At 35.7% G+C, this 24,605-nt stretch overlaps 1 protein-coding gene across 4 annotated transcripts in view; it reads right to left on the bottom strand.

Moving 5' to 3' along the window:
* The window catches only part of TTC37 (tetratricopeptide repeat domain 37), an 80,614-nt gene that overhangs the window by 47,047 nt on the left and 8,962 nt on the right, over nucleotides 1-24,605 (bottom strand). For all 4 annotated transcript variants that reach the window (XM_045999310.1, XM_045999312.1, XM_045999309.1 and 1 more), the window contains 15 exons: nucleotides 22,959-23,049; nucleotides 20,791-20,934; nucleotides 19,421-19,512; nucleotides 18,701-18,776; nucleotides 18,027-18,167; nucleotides 15,560-15,658; nucleotides 15,343-15,451; nucleotides 9,031-9,171; nucleotides 7,377-7,478; nucleotides 6,427-6,566; nucleotides 3,896-3,982; nucleotides 3,313-3,416; nucleotides 2,721-2,847; nucleotides 1,675-1,854; nucleotides 1,243-1,367 (listed from right to left, as the gene is read on the bottom strand). In XM_045999310.1, coding sequence (XP_045855266.1) covers nucleotides 1,243-1,367; nucleotides 1,675-1,854; nucleotides 2,721-2,847; nucleotides 3,313-3,416; nucleotides 3,896-3,982; nucleotides 6,427-6,566; nucleotides 7,377-7,478; nucleotides 9,031-9,171; nucleotides 15,343-15,451; nucleotides 15,560-15,658; nucleotides 18,027-18,167; nucleotides 18,701-18,776; nucleotides 19,421-19,512; nucleotides 20,791-20,934; nucleotides 22,959-23,048 — 1,757 coding nt within the window. In that variant the 5' untranslated portion in view covers nucleotide 23,049. The remainder of the gene's footprint in view (nucleotides 1-1,242; nucleotides 1,368-1,674; nucleotides 1,855-2,720; nucleotides 2,848-3,312; nucleotides 3,417-3,895; nucleotides 3,983-6,426; nucleotides 6,567-7,376; nucleotides 7,479-9,030; nucleotides 9,172-15,342; nucleotides 15,452-15,559; nucleotides 15,659-18,026; nucleotides 18,168-18,700; nucleotides 18,777-19,420; nucleotides 19,513-20,790; nucleotides 20,935-22,958; nucleotides 23,050-24,605) is intronic.

The raw sequence follows: 24,605 nt of genomic DNA, 5'->3' as shown, positions 1-24,605 counted from the left end.
TTTCTAAAAAGAAAATATACAAGGCTTATAATTAATTGTGATCATTCACATTTAAGTATTTACATTTTAATTTTTCAGTGTAACTGTAGTAATGAAATTTATCTCTTGCAGTATAACCAAAAAAACTTTATATACAGACTGAGGTCTTATAAACTTAATTAAATTGATAGAGAGATTCTGTATTCTCATTACTAGGAAATGCCAAGGCTCTGTTATACTTCCTTATAAACAGAAAGTCTTTGTTCTTCATTTTTTAAAACTGAAGTACAGCTGAGTACAATATTATATTAGTTTCAGGTGTATAACACAGTGATTTGAAACTTACAGACACTATGAAATGTTCACCATGATAAGTGAAGTTGATAAATATAGTTACCCTCTGTCACCAAACAAAGTTATTATAACATGACAGACTATATTCCGTATGCTATACTTTTCATCCCTGTGACTTATTTATTTTATAATGCTAAGCCTGTATCACTTAACCCCCTTCCCCTACATCTTCTTTTTATTATGTATTTGTTATTATTAAATATATTTTATTTATTCTTTATTCTTTTTTTTTTAAAGTAAGCTCTGTGCCCAACATGGGGTTTAAATTCATGACCCTGAGATCAAGAGTCGCATGTTCCACCAACTGAGCCAGCCAGGCTCCCCTATTTCATTTATTCTTAAGTATAGTTCAAACCAAATGACTAAAAACGAGCTGCACCACATGCACATGAAGCTGGCAAATATACCTCCTGCCCCAAAACAAAGCATGTCACCGGGAGAACAACAAAGGTATCAGCCTCAGCTTGTTATCATTCCTGAAGTTTCCACCGAGCCTCTACCATATGTGTAACACTAGGAAGACTTCACTTCATTAGAATGGCTACCTCCTTAACAAATGGACATCATTTAATTTATTTTTGTAATCTCAGTGTCTTGCACACATAAAGAACCAACCAACTGGGGGAACAGGTGGTGGGTGATGGGGAGGGCACGTTTTGCATGGAGCACTGGGTGTTGTGCAAAAAGAATGAATACTGTTACGCTGAAAAAAAAAAAATAAATATTATTAGTATATTAAAAAAAAAAAAAAAAAAAAAGAACCAACCAACTATAAACAAATTTTGCTATTCCTTCTCTCAAAATATAACCTGGAATGAGGCAACTTGTGAAGTCCACTTCGGGTACACAAAGAGTTTAATTTAAAAAAAAATAATATGTTAATAGTTTAAATGTAATAAGGTGCCTTACTCAGCCACAGCCTGAGAATGCTGACCAGCTTTCAAATAGTATAGTCCTCGCCTAAGCCAGGCCCATTTTGCCGTTCCAGCACTTGCCCTTTGAGTTACTGCTGTTAGGATAGCTAAGGCAGTTTCCTGAAATCAAGAAAAGACTAGTATCAGAGATCTCAAATACCATAAAAGTACACAACACCTATGTAAAGTACCCAAACATATTTTCATTTACCGCTTCTGATTTTTTAAACTTACACCGGTATATACTCAACTACAGTTTCAAAAATAAGTGGTGAATAATGTAACGTCTGCCAATGAAAGGAAAATTTACTCCCTAACAGTGGCAAAAATATTTCTATTGCGTCTACAAAAAAAAATTTAAAAAAAAAATAGTAACTTCAAGTACACACATATAAAAATATCTAAGTGTTTCAGTTACTAGACATACCATCTCCTCAAGCTCCACACTTAAGTCAACTGCCGCAGCCCCAGATTCAGCATCAGTATCATCCAGTTCAAAAGCTTTCCTGTAACAGCCACGGGCTCTGTTTTTATCTCCTACCACATCTCTGTAGTAATGACCTAAATAGCGGAAAACTTTGCCCATGTATGGATCCAGTCTGGCAGCCTTTGAAATGAAGATTGAGAGCAACACGTCATTAAAGCTTGTGTGTGTGGTTCTCTTTAAAAACACGAAAGATAAATACATAGGTTAAAGGAAAATGGAACACCTTTGTTAACCACAGAAAAATATGCCAGCACGTCCCTTAATGTAAGATTTAAAGCAACAGGAGAGCTGGTTGTTACTACCTACAGAATGTAACCAAGTGTAAAAACATTATTTCTTTGTTAAAAATAAATGTGAAATTAGAATTATTATTACATTAACCTTCTTTTATGCATCAAGATAAGAATGTAAGACTTCAGATCTTTAACATCTGAAATATGAGAAATTAAACATATGGAAGTATATATGCCCATACTATAGTGGAAATTACCTAAAAACAGCATTTTTCTCTAGAGATAATTATGTCCCATCTTCTATGATGTGTGTTTCTGAAATAAGTAACTTTTACATTTTGTATTTTCTCCTTGAAAACCCACATAACATTATCACAAAACCTAATGTGTGAGAGATGAAACACCAAAAAACTCCAGTTTAAAAAAAAAAACAAAAACAGTTCAGGGGTGCCTAGGTGGTGCAGTCGATTAACTGTCTGACTCCTGGTTTCGGCTGAGGTCATGATCTCATGGTTGTGAGATAAAGCCCCGCGTTGGGCTCTGCACTCAGCATGAAGTCTGCTTGAGATTCTCTCTCCCTCTCTCCCTCTGCCCCTCCCACTCATGCCCTTGCTCTCTCTCTAAAATAAACAAATTTAAAAAATAAATAAAAACAGTTCAGAAAACAGTAATTTTAAGTGCCTAACTTATATGATTATATTTATGATTTTATTACAAATCCATTTCAACTAAGAATTGAATAGTCGCATTTACCTTTAGAAAGTGGGTAAGAGTCTTTGTTTTATCTTTTCTTGTTTCTTCACTCATGAACCAATATGTTAACCCAAGTTGGTAATGATATTCAGCAACTTCAGCATCTTTCTCAAGAGCTCTCTGAAAACTAAGTCAACAAAGGGAATTAAGAAGATACACAGAACACACACACACGCACACAACGTAGGAAACTCCTGGTTGGGACAAAGTTGGAGTTATTCAAAGATGCTAAATCAGAAGTAAGTTACTACTTTAGAATTTGGATTACAATGAGAAAAAAAATTTTTGAAGAGAGGCTTCTAAAAGCACAATGCCTTTTAGCTTTACCAGTGTGCTAAGTATTTAGGAGAACGCATCAAACACTGTTCTACTCACTGACCGTTATGATCAGCTAGTTAAATTTCATACCCATTACAGAATTTTCTTACAGGTACTGTGCTGCATGTTATATACATTTCTTAAAAATACTAATGCTTATGTAGATCATATTACACAAAATGGATCTTTATCAAACTACTCATTTTGAATTTTTTGAGAAATATAGTAACTTAAGATATGACTAGATCTATGCACAATCTAAACATATCTTTACCATTTCTCTGCTTGTAGATAGTCCTTTTTGGTAAAATGAATCAAAGCTTCCAGGGCATGAACTTCAGCTAGGTCAGGGTAAGAAGAGAGAAGGTCTTCCATAATCTATAAAGTAGATTATCTGTCAATTCTTTATCCAAATTAAGTCATTCGTAGCTTAAAAAAAATTCCCAATTTAGGGAACCTGGGTGGCTCAGCTGTTTAAGCATCTGACTCTTTTTTTTTTTTTTTTTTTTTAAGATTTTTATTTATTTATTTGACAGAGAGAGATCACAAGTAGGCAGAGAGGCAAGCAGAGAGAGTGAGAGGGAAGCAGGCTCCCTGCTGAGCAGAGAGCCCGATGCGGGACTCGATCCCAGGACCCTGAGATCATGACCTGAGCCGAAGGCAGTGGCCTAAACCACTGAGCCACCCAGGCGCCCAGCATCTGACTCTTGATTTTGGCTCAGGGCATGACCTCAAGGTTATGAGACAGAGCCCCAGTCAGGCTTTGTGTTGGAAGTGGGCCTGCTTGAGATTCTCTCTCTCTCTCTCTCTCCCTTTGCCCGTCCCCCACCAAAAAAGTTTGAATGAAAAAAACCAACCTTTGAAGCTTCATCTAACGAGCCTTTGTTCAGATAGGCCAAGCTTTTAAGAACCAACAGTTCTGGGATATTATTTGCATCAGAAACCTAGAAAATAATTGTAAAGAGATTAAGTCTCTTTCAACATAGAGCAGCAATGTTTGCTTTAATTAAAGAATGACCATAGAAGAACACAAGGTAAAGACATACAGGCCCTTATTTTTAACATTATGAACACACTCATTCTTTATAACCTTTTTATTAGAGAAAATTTCAAAAACATTTCAAAAAAATTAGACAATAGTATAATAATCCCACATGTACTCATTATTATTATTATTATTCAAAATTATTCACTATTATTCATTATTCAAAATTATAAACTCAAAGTCAATCTTTTCTCATCCATACCTCCACCCACTTCACTACACTCCTTCTTAGATTATCCCAGATATTATAACTTTTCATCTGATACTTTACAATAGATATCTAAAAAGCTTTTATATAACATAATTGTACTACCATTATAAACACCTCGCCAAAACCAACAATATATCCTTACTATCATCAAAAAATTATCAAGTGTTCAAATTTCGCAGTTGGCTCAGAAAATATTTAAGAATTTGTTTTAATCAAAATCTAAATAAGGTATATGCATTTCAAGAGACGGTCTCTTAAGTCTCGATCTATAGGGCTCCCTTCCATTCTTTTTTCCTCTCTTACAATTAAATTGTTGAAAAATATGGGCCGCTTGTCACAATTTCTGAGACTGGATTTTACTGAATGTATTCCCATGGTCCTGACATGTCCTTTGGGTCCCCATATCTTCTATAAATTAGTAGTTAGGCCTCAACACATAATGTGATTCAGTTTTGATGCTTTGGCAGGAATACTTCATGCGTACATGCACTTGGTTATGTATGGTTCTTTCTGTTGGGTGATGTTGGTTAGCAACCACTGATCTTCAATGCCTAGATCTATTAATTCATTATGGACTATAAAATGGTGATTTTCTAATTCTGCATTCCTTCTTTCCTTATTGATGGAATATTTCAACAACAAAAAATCCCCCCATTATCTATTTGATTATTCTGAGCAATAGTTCATAAAGGAAAGGCAAGATAAATACTTTGAATCTTTCTGAATGGTTCCTTAGCATCCTCCAAAGAGTTTTTTTAATTGAGGATTTTATTGATTTTTTTTGTATCATCTGGAATACATGAATTTAAACTTAAAACCTATTTGATATCTTTCCACCCACAGAAGTTACTGGTGCTCAAACTACCCTTTAGACAGTGACAACCAACCCATGGTAGTTCCGAAGCCTTTCTAGTATAATTCTAGAAGTCTTTTATAGTTTCCTTGCTTTCTAGCATTCTAAGATGTCCTGGACTCATCCTGTATATTTTCTGTTTCAGACATGGACTTTATCAGCTCTCCAAGAAACTTTTCTGTGTGTGTGTGTGTGTGTGTGTGTGTGTGGAAACAAACAAAAAGATTGAAAAGACCTCCTCAAATTATTCACACAAAATACATTACTGGTAGAAGGCAAGTAGAAAATAAGAAATTAAGATAATAGTTCTTGAAGGATGCTGACAAATGTTCTAATTTTAACGAAATATTATGAAATGCAAAGTCCTTTGAAATATATAAAACAATGATATTTCAAAAACTCAAAACTCCATAATAACTGAGTGATATAATCTTAATTTTAGACCAAAACAGCCTTTAGCCAACAAAAATTTTAAAAGCACCATGTTGTTACAATTCACAATTTACTAGTTTTTTTGCCAGGGATTTTCAAATTGCTTGAACCAAAAACATTAAGAAATAGGATTCCTAGAAAAAAAATAATAACTAATTAGTTAAAAAGTCAAACCTGTTTAAAAAAAAAAAGAAAGAAAGAAATAGGATTCCTAGGGCACCTGGGTGGCTCAGTCGTTGAGCATCTACCTTTGGCTTAGGGCATGACCCAGGGTCCTGGGATTGAGCCCTACATCAGGCTCCCTGCTTGGCGGGAAGCCTGCTTCTCCTTCTCTCCCTCCCCCTGCTTGTGTTCCTGCTCTCGCTGTGTTTCTATCAAATAAATAAATAAAATCTTAAAAAAAAATTAGGATTCCTTCTTAAATATCAATCTCCTTCTGTTTTATTAGACTGAAAAACAAATAAATAATACTACCTACAATGAAGCTACTCTGTTCTTCATTGTTCTTATCAGTAATCTATAAACTCTAAAGGAGGAAAAAATTTAGAATCTCGAATTAATAATAATCAAGTAGTAACAGCCTTAGAGGTCCAAAAGAGAAAAGGAGAATAAGAACAAGACTAAAGAAAGAAATTGCATCATACGAAGAACACTGTAAGTTTTAACCAAAAGGTAAACAAATAACTTCAGTAGTTTCCAAGTGTGTGAATGATTTAGAAAATGCTGATGTGATGAATTCATACCTCTAACGTAAAATCTGTTTAAAAATAGATACTTATTTTTAACCAGGTTGATGCCTGGTTGACTGGAAAAAATAAAGTTGAAGGGAAAAACCTGGTAAGACTACCTGATCAAGAGTACAAATTGCTTCCACTGAAGATTCATAATCTGAAAGTTTAATCAAAGCCTCTGCTTTCAAACGGAGACAAAGATTCTTCTGATGAAGACTGCCACCAGACACACCAAGATTATCTATGTTCTTCAGAGCTGAAAAAATTAAGGATATCTGAATGAAGACAACCATATTACTTCATTTTTTTTCTTCTTATAGGTGATAAATAATACACTGGAGATACCATAAGAATAAATTGCCAAAACAACATACATGAAGAATAATTCAGAGCCAAATACAAATTCTTCCCTGAATTCTTTATGGAAATATCTGCATTTAAAACAGAACAGATCTAAATTTAAAATCTCTATCTTTATGTAATGTGAACATTCTGAAATACAATGGCTATCTATATCTGCTACACAACAAAGGTTAGCCAAAGCATCAGTACACAACTTAGCAAATGAGGGGTACTGAGGGAAAAGAAGCTGAATCCATATGGACCAGGCTGAATTCTTTCTCAACTACAGAGGCTAGGCCACCGGCTGGGTCAAGAGCAGTGAACCACTTTCTATGATTTCCTATCCCCTCACATGACCCATCTGTCCACATTCAAACAGGCTCCAGATGCCTAAGACTTCTCTTATTTACATCAGAGAAATCAAAGCTCCTGAAGTGCTAGACGCACCAGAAACTGCCTTATTACAGACAGAGCACCTCCACACAAGCCTAAACTGACTGTCAAAATTCCAAGTACAGGGATCCTTTGAAAAGTACTGTTAGTTTAAAAGAACATACACAACATGCACACACACTTGGCATTATTTAACCATCTCAATGAAATTTAAATTGGTCAGTAAATTAAAATACAAAATAAAGCATGTAAGTTTCTTTAAACCACTATCTTTTTCTCCTTTAATATGAAAAGAAACAGGGTTGGCCACCCTTACAGATGTCAGTAATACCTTGATTGCATGAAAGAACAGCTTCCTTAGGTTTATGCATTTTAACGTGGACTTTTGCCAGATGATACCATCCAGCTGCGCAAAGAGGGCTTTCCTTTAACCCTAAAAAGATAAAAGCAATCACAAAATCCAACCTTTCTATGACTACTGAGATAAATGGCAACACCATCTGCTCCCTAAATCAGACCCCTTCTCTCCCTTGTCTCTCATATATAGTTATTTGAAGCATTGATTCCATGCCCCAATCCATTTCTCTACATCTTTATCCCAGACCACTGCAAGTGCTTACCGCCCTCTCCAATTCATTCTCTACACTGTAGCCAGAATATCTCTACAAATACAAATGGAATTATGGAATGCCCATGTTTAAAACCTTCCACAGGTTCCCAGCTGCCCTTAGGATAACATGCAAACTCCTACACGAAGTGTACAAGGCCCCGCTCCAGTCTTCTTTCTTGACTCTTACTGCTCCCATAGGTCATTCTCAATGTCACTGAACTACCCTGAATTCCAGCTGTGCTCTCAGTCTCAGGCTATTGACTCTTGGCTTAAAATGCTCCTCCCACCCTAAGCTGGTATTTGTTACTCTGATCTCTATTCAAATGTGAGTTCATCCACAAACATCATAAATACAAAAGTAAGTTAAAGATTCCTAAGGATGGGGGGGGGCATAGATATAAAATAATTATGTTATTAAATCTATATCTATGTCTATATCTTTATTTTACAAATGAAAACATTGAGACAAAGAATTTAGTCTTCTCAAGGTCTTGAAATTAGTTGGAATCCAGACCTAAGCAAACTCCAGAGTATATATTTTTTTCACTTCTATCTTATATATACATTCCTCACAGAAAGGCCCAAAGATAACTGCCTACTGACTATGCTAGCTAGGATGTGAGGGAGAATTATTCAGATCAGAAGGCTGAAAGTTATGAGCAAAAGGGAGGAGGGGAAGGGACAAAAACAAGGAAGGAATATGTTTTGTTTCACACAACCAACAGATCCTACACAGGAACCTGCTAGATGTTTTAACTGATAGCCTTTGCATTGAGCCAATAGGAGCCACTTTGGAGCTGAGGGCTGCACCAAAGCCCACCTGAGCAATCCTGAAGTTATGTTTAGCTCACTATAATAATAAGGTTTATTGCTGTGGGTGAGGTTTTCAGCCATTTTTGGGACATACAAGGTATGCACTAGCATGCTAACAAGATAGACATATATAGCTCAACCAAAGTGCCTACTTAATGGCATATGGACTCATTATCTTTGAAAATGAAGCATGGGAGCAGGAAAGGGCAAATTATCAGACTCGAGAGGTTTGAAAACCTTGTGAAGGAGTTTGTATGTTATCCTAGGGGCAGCTGAAAACCCATGGAAGGTTTTAAGCAGGGGAAGAGAGTATGTATATATTAAGTTTCTTAATGTGTACACCAGCTCTCTACCCACACCCCCTAATACACTGAATAAAAGTTTCTTGTATTAACCCCACAGGGAGACACTGCCTTTGAGGGCTATTTCCCTGTCTTCTTACTTGTGATAGATGTTGCTTCAACACTTCCTTGGGTTGTGTTCAATTTAATGCACCCCAAGGAGTGATACCCTTGAGTTTGTTCACAACTTATACCTCACGTTACATGCTTTATACACTTACCTTCTGTTAGGTTACTAACAGCATCTTCATACTTTTTGTCTTGTAACGCTTTAATGCCTAAACCAATGAAGCCTGGACCACTTCTGGAATCCATTTCCATTAATCTGCGACAATACTGCTGTCCTTCATCAGTAAGACTGCCTGGAAAAAAAAAAAAAAGAGAGAGAGAAGTTATTAGCATACATACTCCAAATTTCCAATTGCCAAAACTTATATACTTTAAGCTCAAATGCTGTCTTACACATCCTCTACCATATCCTGACTTCAGGAATTCAAAACTTAAGTAGACCAACAATACCAAAAAGTACTAACATATCATTAAAAAAATTATGCTTCCTCATCTTCTTAAATATTGGAGGTAGAAACCACTTTACCCACTGCAGTACGGGTACACTGAACCTGAAGTCAGACTCAAACAAGAAACCTACTCCTACTTGCCACTGCTCTAAGACACACCCTCCTACTTGCCAGCTCTCCTTTTCCTATTCCACAATAACTTCGCCAACCTCCCTCCTTGGGCAACCGTGCTGCTAGAGATGTAGCAGCCAGGATGTCAAATCAGGTGGATTCTTCCAGAATCCTATGACCAAAAGACAGACTACTTGTCAGGATACTGTGCAAAAACGTAGTTACATTTTCTTAGGCTTACAAGTTCAGCAGTACATTTCTGCATCCTTTCAAAAACTTTCTTTTCCTATACAAGTTAATGGTTAAACCTATGTAATAGTCACCCAATGCATACATTTGTTTCAAATTTATTTTGGTAAAATAATTTAGTTTAGAAAACACTATTTTGTTATATTTCCACTTTCTCCAACCTCAATCTCAGGATTTCCATTCCCAGAAAAGCACAAAAACAAGTAGAAAATATGATTTCTGCTTTGAGAATAAACTTAAGAGTTCTCAGCATTTTTATAAATTGCTTAATCACATAGGAAAATTCTTAAAAACTAATTAAGACAAACTATAGCTTGAAGCAGTGAATACAGGGAACAAATAAAAATAATTTGTTTGAAAATGCAGCCTGATGCTTTACTATCTATTTAAAACTTGTGCCCCCAGAACACATGGGGAACCACTCTTTCAGTCTCAGATGTCAAAGATAAATTCCTTGCATGTTACCATTTAGGTTATACATTTCGGATTTTTCAAAATTTGATACAGATACACTCCAATGCATAATCCATGATATTATGGAAGAAATCCGAAGAAATACTACTTTTTTAGTTAGCCAGTAAAAAGGACCTCAACCAGCAATTATTATGCTTCTAGACATGAATTACCTTCTGTTAATATGTTCTCACTATGGCTTCCATAAATGTAATTTCCAAAAGCAGACATGCCTAGTAACATACACCCTCCTCCTCCCAAGCAAACCAGTGGGGTTTTTTTTCCCCTCCCTTTTTCAACCAGTGGTATTGTCTCAACTAGACATCAGAATCACCTGGAGAATGCTAAGCCCCACTCTTAAAGTTTCTGATTTCAATGTCAGACCTGAAAGCTGGGACTTCAAACAAATTCCCAGATAATATGACTGCTACAAGTTCAGAGACCATACTTGAAGAACCACAGGCCTATAGTATTTACTAACACCATATACCACCTTTACTGTTAGTCTTATATATACACTGCAGTTAGTACCTCTATAGCTAAACAGTAACTTCTGGAGGGTAGGGACTAGCATGGTATCTTGTACTCAGTAGGCATCCATTAAATATTGCAATGATCCTTTAAGAATACCATCATGAATTGATGTACTAAAAGGCTTAGTCTGTTAATAAGTAATGGCTGAGAATTACTATGGAAAATTAAAAATGTCATCCTTCTAAAAAAGAAAACAAAATGGCTATTAAGATTTTACCTTCAACTTCTAGCTATCTGAGTCAAAACTATCTTACCCCATAGAAACGTAATTCATAAGAGTACCTTGGCTACATAAACTGCCCTTATTATAGAAAACAGACCTGTGATGGAAAGAAAAGTCAATCATGCATCATCCCAATGATCATCCATATGCAGGATACCTAAAAACTTACACAGGTAAACAAACTGTGGGTAGGCAGATGAAAACTGTTTCTAAAAGGCTAAGATGAACATGAAAAACTTCTAGATAAGATAAATCTTCCTTACTATCTGGGAGCACAATTACAGAAACCAAAAGAGATTTGGAGAGCCAATGTTCTAGTCCTTGGGAAACCTACTCTCTACATATGACCAAGAACAAATGATACTTAGAGGAATCTTCTATAGTGTTCCCTAAAACTGTCAACAGTAGTAACAACATCACTGATCCTTTGTAGAGACAAGGGATATCCCAAAGCTCCAGTTTTCAATCCTCTTCTCCGTATTAACTCTTGCTGAGAACTCATACTAGCTAAATAGTATGTGGAGGATAGAAACAGAGAGGAAATACACTTGATTTCTTTTTGAATAGAAAACCATTTCTTTAACTTACCTGCTCTTTTTAACATTTAAAAGATTCTAAGATTCCAGGCTTAAAAACTTTAAAACAAGTTTGAAAATATTATTTTTGTCTGTCCATAGGCAAGCTAGATTTGAGGCTGATGAATGCTAAATCTCTAAGAATGAAAGGTGCTCTGAAGAGATTCAGGGTAGATGCCAAGTAATACCCATGAGAATCCTGTTTCCTAAAGTTTACCACAAAAAAAGGGATGATTTTTAAAAATAACTAATTAATTGCTGACATCACAAAGAAACTGATCACTACTATAGAATTTTTCTTTTAAATAAACCTAGCCTGGGGTTGGGGTGGGGGGGAACAAAACAGCATGTATTCATTTCTTTATTTTCATCTGGATTTTCTAATATTCCAGAGCACAAAATTGTAAGCTCTTTCACGTTTGGATTTGAAGAACCAAGCTTTCTTATTCTCCCCCATTTCAAATATAAAGCAAAATAAAATAACCCGAAAAGGTCATTGAGCATGAAATAACATTTCATCAGCTGACAACTGTGAAAGCTATTCACTACTTGTTATGTGAAGCTTTATAAACTGACTCATTTTGAAAATGAATCTTCAAGTCTCAACATGCAAAGGAGGACAAAGGAGAATGAAATACATTTGTTCCCAGTGGATGAGAACCCAGTGATTAACTGCTGTGAAGTAGAAAATTCTGCAGAAACTAAAGCACGCTGGGGGAGGATAGGTCAGCATTTAAATACCTTATAGTTTCAGAAGTTCTTCATATACAGAAAATTTGGTTTAGAGGAGCAATGAAAAGAAAAAGAAATCATTAAGCACAGCTTCCTACTGTCTGGCAGTAAGTGTTAAACTTTTACCCCCAGAATAATGCTTTACCTTAGAAAGTACCTAAGCCTGATCGGCTCCATCCCACAGATTCTCACAACCAATGATTCTACAGAAAAAAACTTCTTCCTTGGTGTACCATGTACGTAAATATCTACCTACCCACTCCCCTTTACCAGTGTACAAAGCTTTCTTTCTTTCAATGGTGCAAAATACCCTCTCCAGGAATGATTATTTTCATAACACACTCTCTAATCATTCAGCATAACCCATTTGCTATCTGTATATTCTAGAATGCACTGTCAAATACTGAATTCATGCGCAAAACTCTATAGACTTTGTTGATTTAATTTCTTCTATAATTTTGTAGTTTTTTTTTTTAATATAGGGGCCACACTTATTCAACAAATTTATATTATAGGCATCTGTGTGCTAACTGATAAAGCACACAGTCAGTCCTCAAAAAGAAATTTCAAGTATCCTCTTGTGTCACTTGGCATGTGACCAGGTCAAAAATGAGGGAACGGTAAAGATCATTAATAGCTGAAAGAAAATAGAGAAGAAAACGGTAACACCGGCCATTAGTTTCTCAACAGCAATTCTAATAGTAGAAAAAGGGTGGAGGAATGGGTACCAGAGACCAATTACAAAATCAGCACATTTATCTTGGGAATGTAATGGGAACCATGTTAAAATCAGGAAAAACTAGATGAATTTTGGAACTATTCCCTGTCAGTGGGGAAAAAAACCCACAAAAATTCACAAGCATGCTTCTCATATTGAAAGTCTCTTACTATGTCTCATCCTCCTTGACCTCAACACAAAGTTCGCAATGTTAACTAGCCCTCTCTTCTTGAGCCTCTCCTCCCAGGCAACACTACCACGATTCTTCTACTTCTCTAAAAGCTTACCAACCCCTTTGCATGCTTCTTCCTCCTCTCCCTTAATTGCAGTCAGCCAAAATCCCTGGATTATTGCTTTTAATATCTACCCACTTCTTCCTACTCCTTTCCCATCACTGAAATCTAAGTTCCAATTCAATCACTTTGGTTAGAAAATACAGCTCTACAAAAAAAAAAAACAAAAAAAACAAAAAAAACAAAAACCAAAAAACAAAAAACCTCCTAATTTTTTGAGGTTAGTTGCTCAAACTGTCAGTACAGCTCTCCTTTCTGAAATGCTCTTTTCTTGCCTTCTCTGTTGTTTCGTATGGGGTTCCACCACCTTCCTGTCTGACCTCTCTGCTTCTCTGTTTCCTACTTTCCTCTTTCCGTGCCTTTCCCTTCAAGCCAGCCAGCACCACCCAAGACATAGTTTTCAGCTTTTTGTTCTTTAGTCATCCTCTGAAGTCACCCACTACACTTCACTTGGATCTACACGCAAGTTATTTCCAAACCTTGTGTCTAGCCTTAGTACTAATCTCTCACCTGCAAGCCAGACAGGCATTTCCCTTTGAATGTCTACTAACCTCTCCTCTCCACAACTCAACTTTCTTATGGATGATCATTCCACAGTAGGCCAACTTTTCAAGAGAGCTAAAAGTAAAATAATGATCTCCCTCCCTTTACCTCTTAACAAATCTCTTTAATTTTTTCATTCACCTGTTACTTTCTATTGCCACTGTCATAGTCCCAGTACATTCATTCACAAAATCATTTAGTCTACCCAATCTAGTCTACCTTCTATATAATCTGTCCCACAAACCCTATTAGTTTGACTTTATACTTCATGAATTGATTCACTACAACATTTGGTATTTCTTATCTCACATTAGTGAAAAGAACTCTCACAAGTCTATCTCTGACTCAGTTAATGTAAAGGGGATCCACTTACTTCTTACCAAAAAAACCCAACTCTTAAGATAATAGTGAATTTTAATTCAGATACGGCATCGGGGGGGAATACAAGTAGGACTTAGAAGGGAAAGCTAAAGTGGGGAGAGCCAAGGTAGCTGCAACGATACTTTTCCAACAGGCATTCTCCCTCAGTTACCTCTATCACTAGTTTTCAACAATTTTTCTATTATGAAACCTGTGATGGTCATTCACACACAAAGCATTCCCAGGTGTATACTCCTTTAGCAACAAAATGAAAACAATTAAATTAGTAAAGCTCTGCAAACTTTATAATCATTAACACATCGGTGCTGGTACTGTTGATCTATTTCAATGACTGATTTCTGTGAATTTTGTTCATCGGATGAATACAGGCATGGACATGAGTGACGGTTAAATTATGTAAAAATCTATTCAGCATAGATACTGACAAAGAGGACAGAGGCCAGTGTGAAAACCAAGGGGGTCAATCTCCTGTAAACTAACTGAACACCAGCCCTGGGCATGCAATATCACAGGCACAGGTTCTGACAACTCCCAGCATGCTAGCTGTCTTCAGCTCTCTCTCCTCCCTCCTCCAAGAAAGAACACAAAGAAGAGCACCAGGCATAAGCTTAGACATACACTCTGACTTGAATCTGCTCTATTTCATTAAACAAGTAGATCCTTCACAAACTTCATTACTTTACAGTACCACAGCATCTATAACCATGGACTTGTGACCCTGTAACATCAATGCTGAGAATGTATGACATTCATAGCCATAGGCAAGATAGTTCAACCTACTCAACCAAAATCCATCTTACTTATTCCTTCCACTAGAGCAAATAAAACTATTTTACTAGTCCTAAAAACTGCAACCTAGCTCCGTACTTCTGCTCATGCCATCTAGTGTACCTTTCACCTCTTCCTGTTTATCTAATTTCTGAGGAAAATTTAAGACTCTCTTCAATTCCTATCTTCCAAAAGCCTTCACTCATCAACGATGAACTCAGTTATTCATTATTCCTCTGTATTATTATGCTTTTCTACAATAATTAGCCTCTTCATGTGCACAAAGATAACACACTGTACTTCGTTGTATGTCCAGAATTATTCAAACAACACCTTACACAGGGTAAGCACTGAAACAAGTTTTGACTGATAGCAACAACGCTCCCATATGTTCATATACTTCAAGAACATACAGTATAATAGGGAAGAACTTACCTGATTCAATTAAATGCAAACAAAGCACTTCTAGTGGATATTGTACAGTGGGATAGATGTTTATCATTCCTTCACAGGCCTTCTTCAATCTAGCGGTCTCATGAGGAAACTCGAAAATATAAAAGTAAAATCAACTAAGTAATAGTACAATACGCTTGTGAACACCTTCCTAATTAGAATGTAAAAGTCACGTTAGAGATTTTTAAAATCAACTTACTTTGGATAAGCAGTGAATGAACTGTCTATAAAGTACTTGGTGATCTTCACTAGGAATCTTATCTGATAAGTCCAGTGCATTCTCAAAAGCAGCTAAAAGCTGAAACAAACAAAAAAGCTATCATCTTTAGCATACTGAAATGACAAATGTAATAAATAGCTGAACGTCTATGACTCACTTATACAATATACCACCTCAACTAACAAACTGCAAATGTATTTTACTGTCTCATGTCTTCCTGTACCATATACTGTCTGGACCTGACAATTTTTTATGAGAGAAAAAATGTCTATGCAAGTTTTAGAATACAATCTAATTCCAACTGGCAGGAGACTGCACTGAACTAATGAGGGATAACTATAAATTAGTATCATGAATTTAACAAAACATTCTTTAAGTGGTCACTGTTCCCTAGGAAGTAGTCAACTGGAGAGGTATAGTCTTCTCTAAATACCTGTATAACTGCAACTAATCAGACCATTTTTAAAACATCTCTACTGAAATCACCAGTATTTTCCTTAGAATATTTTCAGTGGTAGCAAATCTTTAATCTTAAATAAATTTGTGAAGTTATACTTTTAAAAAGGAAACCAGAAATAGGACTGAACTATAATAAAATCACTTCTTATCCAGTATTACTAAATGACTTTGAAGAAAATTCCAAAAGAAGCTTTCTAAATATGTTTTGAGCAAGAACAATACTAAAACCCAGATCAAGCACTTTAAAGAATATCATTCATTTAGTTACACAAGTCCTACCTTTTTTAAAAAATGAATTTCCATGACTTCATTTATTTTTATTTTTATTGTTTAAAGTAGGCTCCATGCCCAGTGGGGCTTGAAATCATGATCCTGATATCAAGACCTTAGCTGAGATCAAAATTCGTATGTTTTGGCAGAGCCACCCACAAGCCCCTCCATGACTTTAAAATGAAAACTCATAATACCGTTCACTGCCTCCAAATTTCTTTATGAAGTATGATATAAAGTCTACACAAATGAAGAAAATTTTACTCCTCTGATAAAGTTAATAACCTTGCAAAAAGGGAAGCCTAACTTATGCAGTTTAGCACAAGGGTTTCAAAAAATAATAGTGCAATTAGTCCATCTGGAAATCAGGTGACATATTTTTCCTGAACACACTTAAATAAGCAAAATTATCATTAGAATTCAAGATGGAAATAACTCCACCTCGAAATCCTCTTACTATTTTTAACAGTTAAAAATCAATTCTTAAAATGACAAGCATAATTAGTTCTCTTTCATGGAGGAACACAGAACAGGTAATTAAAAAAAAAAAAACTTTACTTATTTTGGCATTTGGTATATGTTTGATATTCTGATAACTTATAGTTTTACAATGAAAATAATGAAGTCATATAAAGACATGATTTAAGTTTGCAATTCACCTAATTTTGTCACTGTCCAATTTTTTTCCACAACTAAACCTAGACACAGATAAACAAACACAGAAACAAATGCAAATCATAGTCTTCTATTTTTATCTTCAGCATTTATTTAGGACACTGCCTGACATGTATAGTAGATTCTACATAAAACAAATATTTTCTGAAAAAAGGATTAATAAGTGAATGAATGAACAAACATACAAAAAATGTACTTTTCATCCTATATTCAGTCTATAATTGCTTATATTGAAAAAGTCCATTCAACTGCACAAATATACGCTGAATGCCTATATACAATAATAAGAAATTAAGCTGACTTTTAAACTTACAAATATAAAAAAGTAGAATGGAGATATTTTCTAATATTATCCCAATATATTTCTAGATATAAGTACCCTAAATAAATACTTTAAACAAAATGCTCTGAGTTGCTAAACTTCAAAGTAATTTAGTACTCTTACTTCATGAACTTAAAGAAACATACCTTTACACATACCTTTAAGTAAGTACAACTTTTTAGAAATTACAGCAGTTTTGTGAAAGCCAATTTCACGTTTCTTTTTCACAGTGATTAAATAACTGATTTACTGGATTAGTATGAACCCAGGGAAGTAAACTGCGATCCCTGAAAACCAATTCCACTCTGTCCAGACTTAGTATGAGACTGCAGGGAAATAATTCTGACTGTATCAGCAAGAACCTCTATGAATTTAAAACTGAACATGTAGGGGTGCCTGGGTGGCTCAGTCAGTTAAGCGTCTGCCTTCAGTTCAGGTCATGATCCCTGGGATCAAGCCCCACATCAGGCTCCTCACTCAGCGGGGAGTCCGCTTTTCCTTCTCCTGCTCCCCTGCTTGTGCTCTCTCTCTTTCTCTCTCAAATAAATAAAATCTTTAAAAAATACATAAAAAAGTAAATAAAATAAATTGAATACTTACAAAATATAAATTTTAACATATGGTACTTTTCTATATTACACCATTATATTTCCATTTGCTAAATTCAAGTAAATGATCAATATTCATGATACAAACTGCGGGGAATAAACAGGTCAATACCAATTGCTGAGTCTCATTATTCTGATCCTCAGTACTCTCAGCCAGCAACTGAGTCAATTTTCTCCATAGCTGGTGAAGCTCTTGGCTGTCCGCACCCTCCTCCTGCCGTGTCTTTATCAATTTGTGCCATGTTCGGGCCACCTATCAAGAAGATTTAGATTTTTTTTTAATCTTAAATATCAAAAACGCCAATTAGAAATATAAAATCTACAAATAAAACATTTTTCATCTGCTAATACATAAAAATAGCAAGACCACAGAACTTCATCTGTTAAGAACTCCACAAGAACTATGGTGACTGGGCAAATCCAGACAGCTATTATATTAGAAGTACAACTAATATAACAGAGTGGAAGCAGGAATAATGACTACATGCCCCAATCCTAACTATAGCATCAGCTATAAATGCACCACAAATATGTCACTAAATTCTACAGATGATGCTTTTACTTATTTATCCATGCCCAGTTTCAAAAAGGTATGGAAGTTAGAATAACTAAAACCTGAAATTTAATTTAGTTTCAAAACACTGTAATTTGTAATATCTCTCTATATTCTTTTAATATCGCACTACATACTAATTGTTTAAATTTTCCCTTAAGCTAAATGAAAGCTTTCTTCTAATAATGGTTTTAGTAAAAGAAGTCTACTAACCCACCAAATCATTAACCAACCTCTACGTGTTTCTTTTCTTGGTAATACAGATCCACAAGTTTCTTACAGACATCGCACCACTTCTGTTTGTCAACACTTAGAATAAAAAATTAAAAAAAAAAAAAAAGGATTTGAATCTTATTAATGAAAACAACCAAGGGCTTAAGATTACTAAAATTAAAATATCCCAATAATACTACTGACAGGTACTATTTTAAATTAGAACATATCCTCTTTCATACCACAGGAAAATTTTATAAAATGAGCCTCTCATTAAAAAAGAGGTTTAAGGAAAATATCTTCCATCATAGTACCTGAAAATTATATCAAAGTTCCCAAATTAGTCAATCCTCTTACTATTAGTGTTTTGATTCTATTTCAATCACAAGCAAAAGATTTTGTAATAACAGTATGAAAGAAAAATGCTTCTCAATTCCCAGTAAATGTTTGGAGTACTTCTATGGAAATTTTAATCAGTTTATTTGAATTAAAACTTTTTTTTTTTTAAAGATTTATTTATTTGACAGATAGAGATTACAAGTAGGCAGAGAGGCAGGCAGAGAGAGAGAGAGAGGAGGAACCAGGCTCCCAGCCAAGCAGAGAGCCCGATGCGGGGCTCGATCCCAGGACCCTGGGATCATGACCTGAGCCGAAGGCAGAGGCTTTAACCCGCTGAGCCACCCAGGCGCCCCTGAATTAAAGCTTTTAAAGACACTGGACTTTCCCCATACAATGATTACCTTTCATAAAGATCCAGGAGCTTCTGGTAAACACCAGGCAAGTCATCCTTAGCATTTATGTGGTTACATTTCTCATATAAGTTTGCTAACCCCTAAAATAGGAAACAGTAGAGATTATTCTTCTAAAAAGTCTAATGCTCTCACATTCATTTTGCTAAATAAAGTGATGATATATAAAGATTATTTATGATAAAGAAAATTATAACTTAAAAATAAAATAATGTCTGGGATTTGCCTCCAGATAATTAGGGTGTGAAAAAGTAGATCAAAGCATGGATGAAAAAAATACTGGCCATGTGTGGATTTTTACTGAAGCTAGGCGATAGCCAGAGGGGCTCATTTTACCATTCTCTTTACTTCTGAAAATATAATTGAAGTGGGGCATCTTGGCGGATCAGTCGTATAAGCGTGCAACTCTTGATTTTAGTTTGGGTCATAATCTCAAGGTCTTGGGATGGAGGCCTGAGTCAAGGTGTGTGCTCAGCAGGGAGTCTGCCTAAGGTTCTCTCTCCCTCTTCCTCTGCCCTTCCCTGCTCGTGCATGCATGCATACATGTGTGCACTCTCCCTCTCTGTCTCAAATAAACTGATCTTTAAAAAGAGTTTTGAAAATATATTTGAAGTGTTTCACAACAAAAAATCTTAACGCTTAAGACATTACTATATGATACTACTTTTATATGGCCAAAAAAAAAGTAATTTGTGGAAACTGTCATCTTTGCTTCAAAGAAAGATCAGGTGTCTTGAAACAATCAATACATAATAAAAGCAGCCATCTCTCTACTGTGTTACCAGATACCACTTTTTCATGCTCTTGTTCACATAAATGTGAGACAAACAAGTTCATGTTCTCCCAAGCCTATTGCCTATTAATCACAGTTTCTAAGATGTGACTGAGATATGACACTAACTTATTAAGTATGAAAAAGCTGGAGGAGCCAACATAAAATATGAAGAACTTTAAAATAGAAAAAACAATTTCACTCAAATACATAGATTTGTAAATTTTTTATATCTTACCTTTAGAAAATATACTAATATACATTTCTTTTCCCTTGAATAAGCATAAGGAATATTCTTGGTAAGTCTTTCATATACACACATAATTAGAGATTTACATAATGATATCATTTGAATTCCAATCCTCACCTCTGAAAATAATCCATTGGGTTGGATGTCAAATAATGTTAAATACCATCACTGGCATTTTTTTTTTTAACTAATGTTCAGGTTTAGAAGATCGATACATTTAAATTTTTTTTCTTCTGTGGGGTGAATAATGGTTTAAGTGACTTTTTTAAAAGCTACCTATATTTTTAAAAATGTGGCAAAAAATTATTTACCATAATATAGGGAAAAAAATCTACATACCTGCCAAGCCAGTAATTGATCTGGCTCTAGTTCAGCAGCTTTTTTATAGGCACCCTGGGCCTGATCAGGTTGTTCTAACTCAGCTGCAGCAACACCAATAAAAACCCAGGCATTATAGTTATTTTTCTCTTGTTTTAACACTGTCTGGTGGAAAAAAGTTAAAAGAATGGGTCATTAAATTTTGGAAGCTAATGAACAAACAACTAAAAGACTATTTGAGTGTCAGGAAATCTGGATCTACCACTAACTGGTGATCTTAAGAAAGCCACTCAACCTCTCTGGTCTTCAGTTTCCTCAAAGAGAGAAGGAGGTGGATTGGATTGATAAATGTAAGGAGTCTAAAATATGAGGTATATTTTTTAAAAGCTGCCCAAGCAATGCTGATGCCTCCCCATCCTCCTTGAAAATGAAAATACTACGTATCAAAAGAACTCTAAGACTATACATATTACCTGACCATCTTGCCTGCCTCCACTCCACACTGCCACCAGTAAACTCACAAAACTGTTTTCTATATTGTTTCACTCTAACCAACACCCACATTGCCTGCACTGTGATAACATTTCCAACTATCAGACAGATTTTTCATCGAAATAACAAGGTAGGGAGGTAGACTGACCCCAATGTGACTATACCACATAAGTTCAAAATAAATAGAGGCAATGAATGTTTAAATACCACCTGTCAATGAGAATAAAAATTATATGTAGAGCTATTGCTTTCAGAAAGAACAGGTACTCACTAAAGTGAAAGTGTGAAACAGAAAACTAAGATGTTCCCATGACAGAAAACAAAACTAGTAGCTAATTAAAACCAGTAGCTAATTAGCTCTTAAGATTTTACATATTCTAGGGAAAATAAAAATATTTCCATGAGCTGAGACAGTCAGATCATTGTGTTTCTGTGCATACACATGACACTTCTAGCAATCTCTCCTCATTCTACAGCACAAATTCCATTCTATCCAACAAAAGTTTTCTGCCAAAAAAACTAACAATGTGGTAACTACCAAAGCTGACAATTGTTTAACCTCTGATATGTCCAATTAGTTGACCCTCCTCTTATTCTATCGCCCCACTTCTCAGTTCTTATCCCTCCTTTTCCAGCTTAGACTCCAATGACCCATCACTGTCATCCCTCCCTTGCAAACACCCTCAACTCCTTCGCCTCTCTTCCCATCATCTTTCTCAACATCCATACTTGAACCCCAACATGCCCATTACTAAGCTTGAGAAGCTGAACATGACAGGAGAAACCACACAACTCAGTTCACTGATTTCACTTCAATAACATGAAACTTCAGATGGACATTCATTAGGGCCTGGCAGTCCTTTCAATCCCCACTAGTAAGTTAAATAACAACTACTTCATACCTTCTTTTATCTCAAACCTCCTATACAATTTTTCCTCCACTCTCAGCTTATGCTTTACTAAGAAAATAGAAGACATCAGAGGGGAACATTCCTCTCTTCATACCCCCAAATCTACAAATCTGACAGTATTTACACCTATCTTCCCCCCCGCTAAGATGGAAAAAGTATCGAAAACTCCACTTCTGGCCGCCTGGGTGGCTCAGTGGGTTAAAGCCTCTGCCTTTGGCTTAGGTCATGATCTCAGAGTCCTGGGATCGAGCCCCGCATCGGGCTCTCTGCTCAGCCTGCTTCCTCCCCTCTCTCTGTCTACTTGTGATCTCTGTCAAATAAATAAATAAATCTTAAAAAGAAAGAAAAAGAAAACTCCACTTCAAGCTCAGGATCCAATCCTTTCTCACTCCTACCCCTACACTCTCTCTCCTGCACATTCAATTTCTCCCTCTGGACAGGGACATTCCCCTCAGCACCTTACAGAGGAGCTTTAGAATCATGAGCTCCCATTCACAAACCAAACAGAATGACTGTGTCAACATACCATTAAGAAAGAAAACTTTATGATACAGTAGTGCTCCATAATACACCCTATCAAAAGATACCTGATATTCATATTTTGAGAGTGTGACTTTGCATATGGCCAGTGCAGTTTATCCTAGCACAACCGCTCTAATGGTCTACTAAATAATCTAACCACTTTCATTAATGTTGAGACAATAAATGATACACATGTTACAAATCCATAATGCTTGTAAATGGGTAACATAATTTTACTGTGGAATAAAAAAATATATCAGTTACCTTACAATGTTTCAAAGCTTCTTTGTATTCTTTGTTTCTGATTGCATCTCTAGCACTTTTTAGAGCAGTTTTTACTTCCTTGCTAGACATTCTGTGGAAATAAAAAGCTTGAGTGAACCTACAATAATACCAACAAACTTAACTCTCTGAAAAATGCACATGTAATTCCTTCTACCTGGAATACTCTTTCCACTCTCAGATCCCTATACTGTATTCCCTCACCTCTTCAAATTTTTAATCAAATGTCACTTGCTCAGTGAAACCTTGGCTGGTCACACTACTTAAAATTTCAGGGGCGCCTGGGTGGCTCAGTGGGTTAAGCCGCTGCCTTCGGCTCAGGTCATGATCTCAGGGTCCTGGGATCGAGTCCCGCATCGGGCTCTCTGCTCGGCAGGGAGCCTGCTTCCCTCTCTCTCTCTCTCTGCCTGCCTCTCTATCTACTTGTGATCTCTATCAAATAAATAAAACAAAAAATCTAAAAAAAAAAAAAAAAAAAAAAAAATTTCAACCCTTCTCCCCCCCCCAAACCCAACTACACAATATTCTCTTAAACACTCCCTAACATTTAGCATCTTCTACACTATGTATTTTACTTATTTTCTTTATTTTCTTTTTCCCAAAGCCACTAGTATGTGAGTGCCATGTAGGCAGGGCCTTTTGTCTGTGGTTGTTATTGCGAACTGCTGTACTGCCAAGACCGAGTATCTAACTGTATACGTTAATAAATATTTGTTGAAAGTCGGTTGTATTTGAGTTATACTCATTGTTCATATAGTAGATGATCTAAAAGACTAGGATTCAAAACACATATCAATCACAATCTAGTTCTACACAAAGCAAGTTTTAGTAGAATAAGCCCAAATCACAAAGTAAAAACACTAACACGAATTAATTTCAGTAACTTTGATGTAAGAGCATAAGAAAGCAATCTGCTTTAATGCGGTTTCTATAAAATATAAATCAGGATATTAACTTTGTTCACAGCAAAGGCCACTGTCAAGTTATAGCAATACTGTATTCTTCGAAGAGAAATAAATGCAAAGTTTACACTTAAATGAAGGCGATGAATATGCTAGAGGATTATGTACTAATTTCTACCATAAGAAGATATTTCAATTGGTAGACAAAGCATTTCTTCATTGAACTTAAGCTATGTTAAATAAACTAATGTAAGATTTTACAACTTATTCTGATTTACCAGTAAACAAGTCAAATTCAATCACACCTCAATGGTGAAAACAAGAGACACTTGTATTTTTTGACAACTTCATTGAATTCTAATCTCATCAGAAAACAAATCTGGGTAAATTTTAATCCATTCTTGACTGCAGACATTCATGGCAGCAAAATGAACCAAGAAGATGGCTTGCTGACTCAGTGTACTGATGTCTTTTACACCCAAAGAGGCTGAGGTACAAGGGCAGATCAAAGAAGTTTAAGAAAGTAGGGAAAGGGGTGCCTAGGTGGCTCAGGGGGTTAAAGCCTCTGATGAGCAGGCACTAAATTTCAATGCTGATTTCAAATTAAATTTTCTCACACCAAAGTTATCTTGGGTAGATAAATCTGTAGACTACAAAGAAGAGAAATAAAAAATCAACAATGATAACAACTGGGGTCCCTGGGTGGCTCAGTCGTTAAGTGTCTGCC

The sequence above is a fragment of the Meles meles genome, chromosome 3 (assembly GCF_922984935.1).
Source record: "Meles meles chromosome 3, mMelMel3.1 paternal haplotype, whole genome shotgun sequence".
In the NCBI taxonomy this organism is placed as follows: domain Eukaryota; kingdom Metazoa; phylum Chordata; class Mammalia; order Carnivora; family Mustelidae; genus Meles; species Meles meles.
This window is presented reverse-complemented; position numbering and strand designations above follow the sequence as displayed.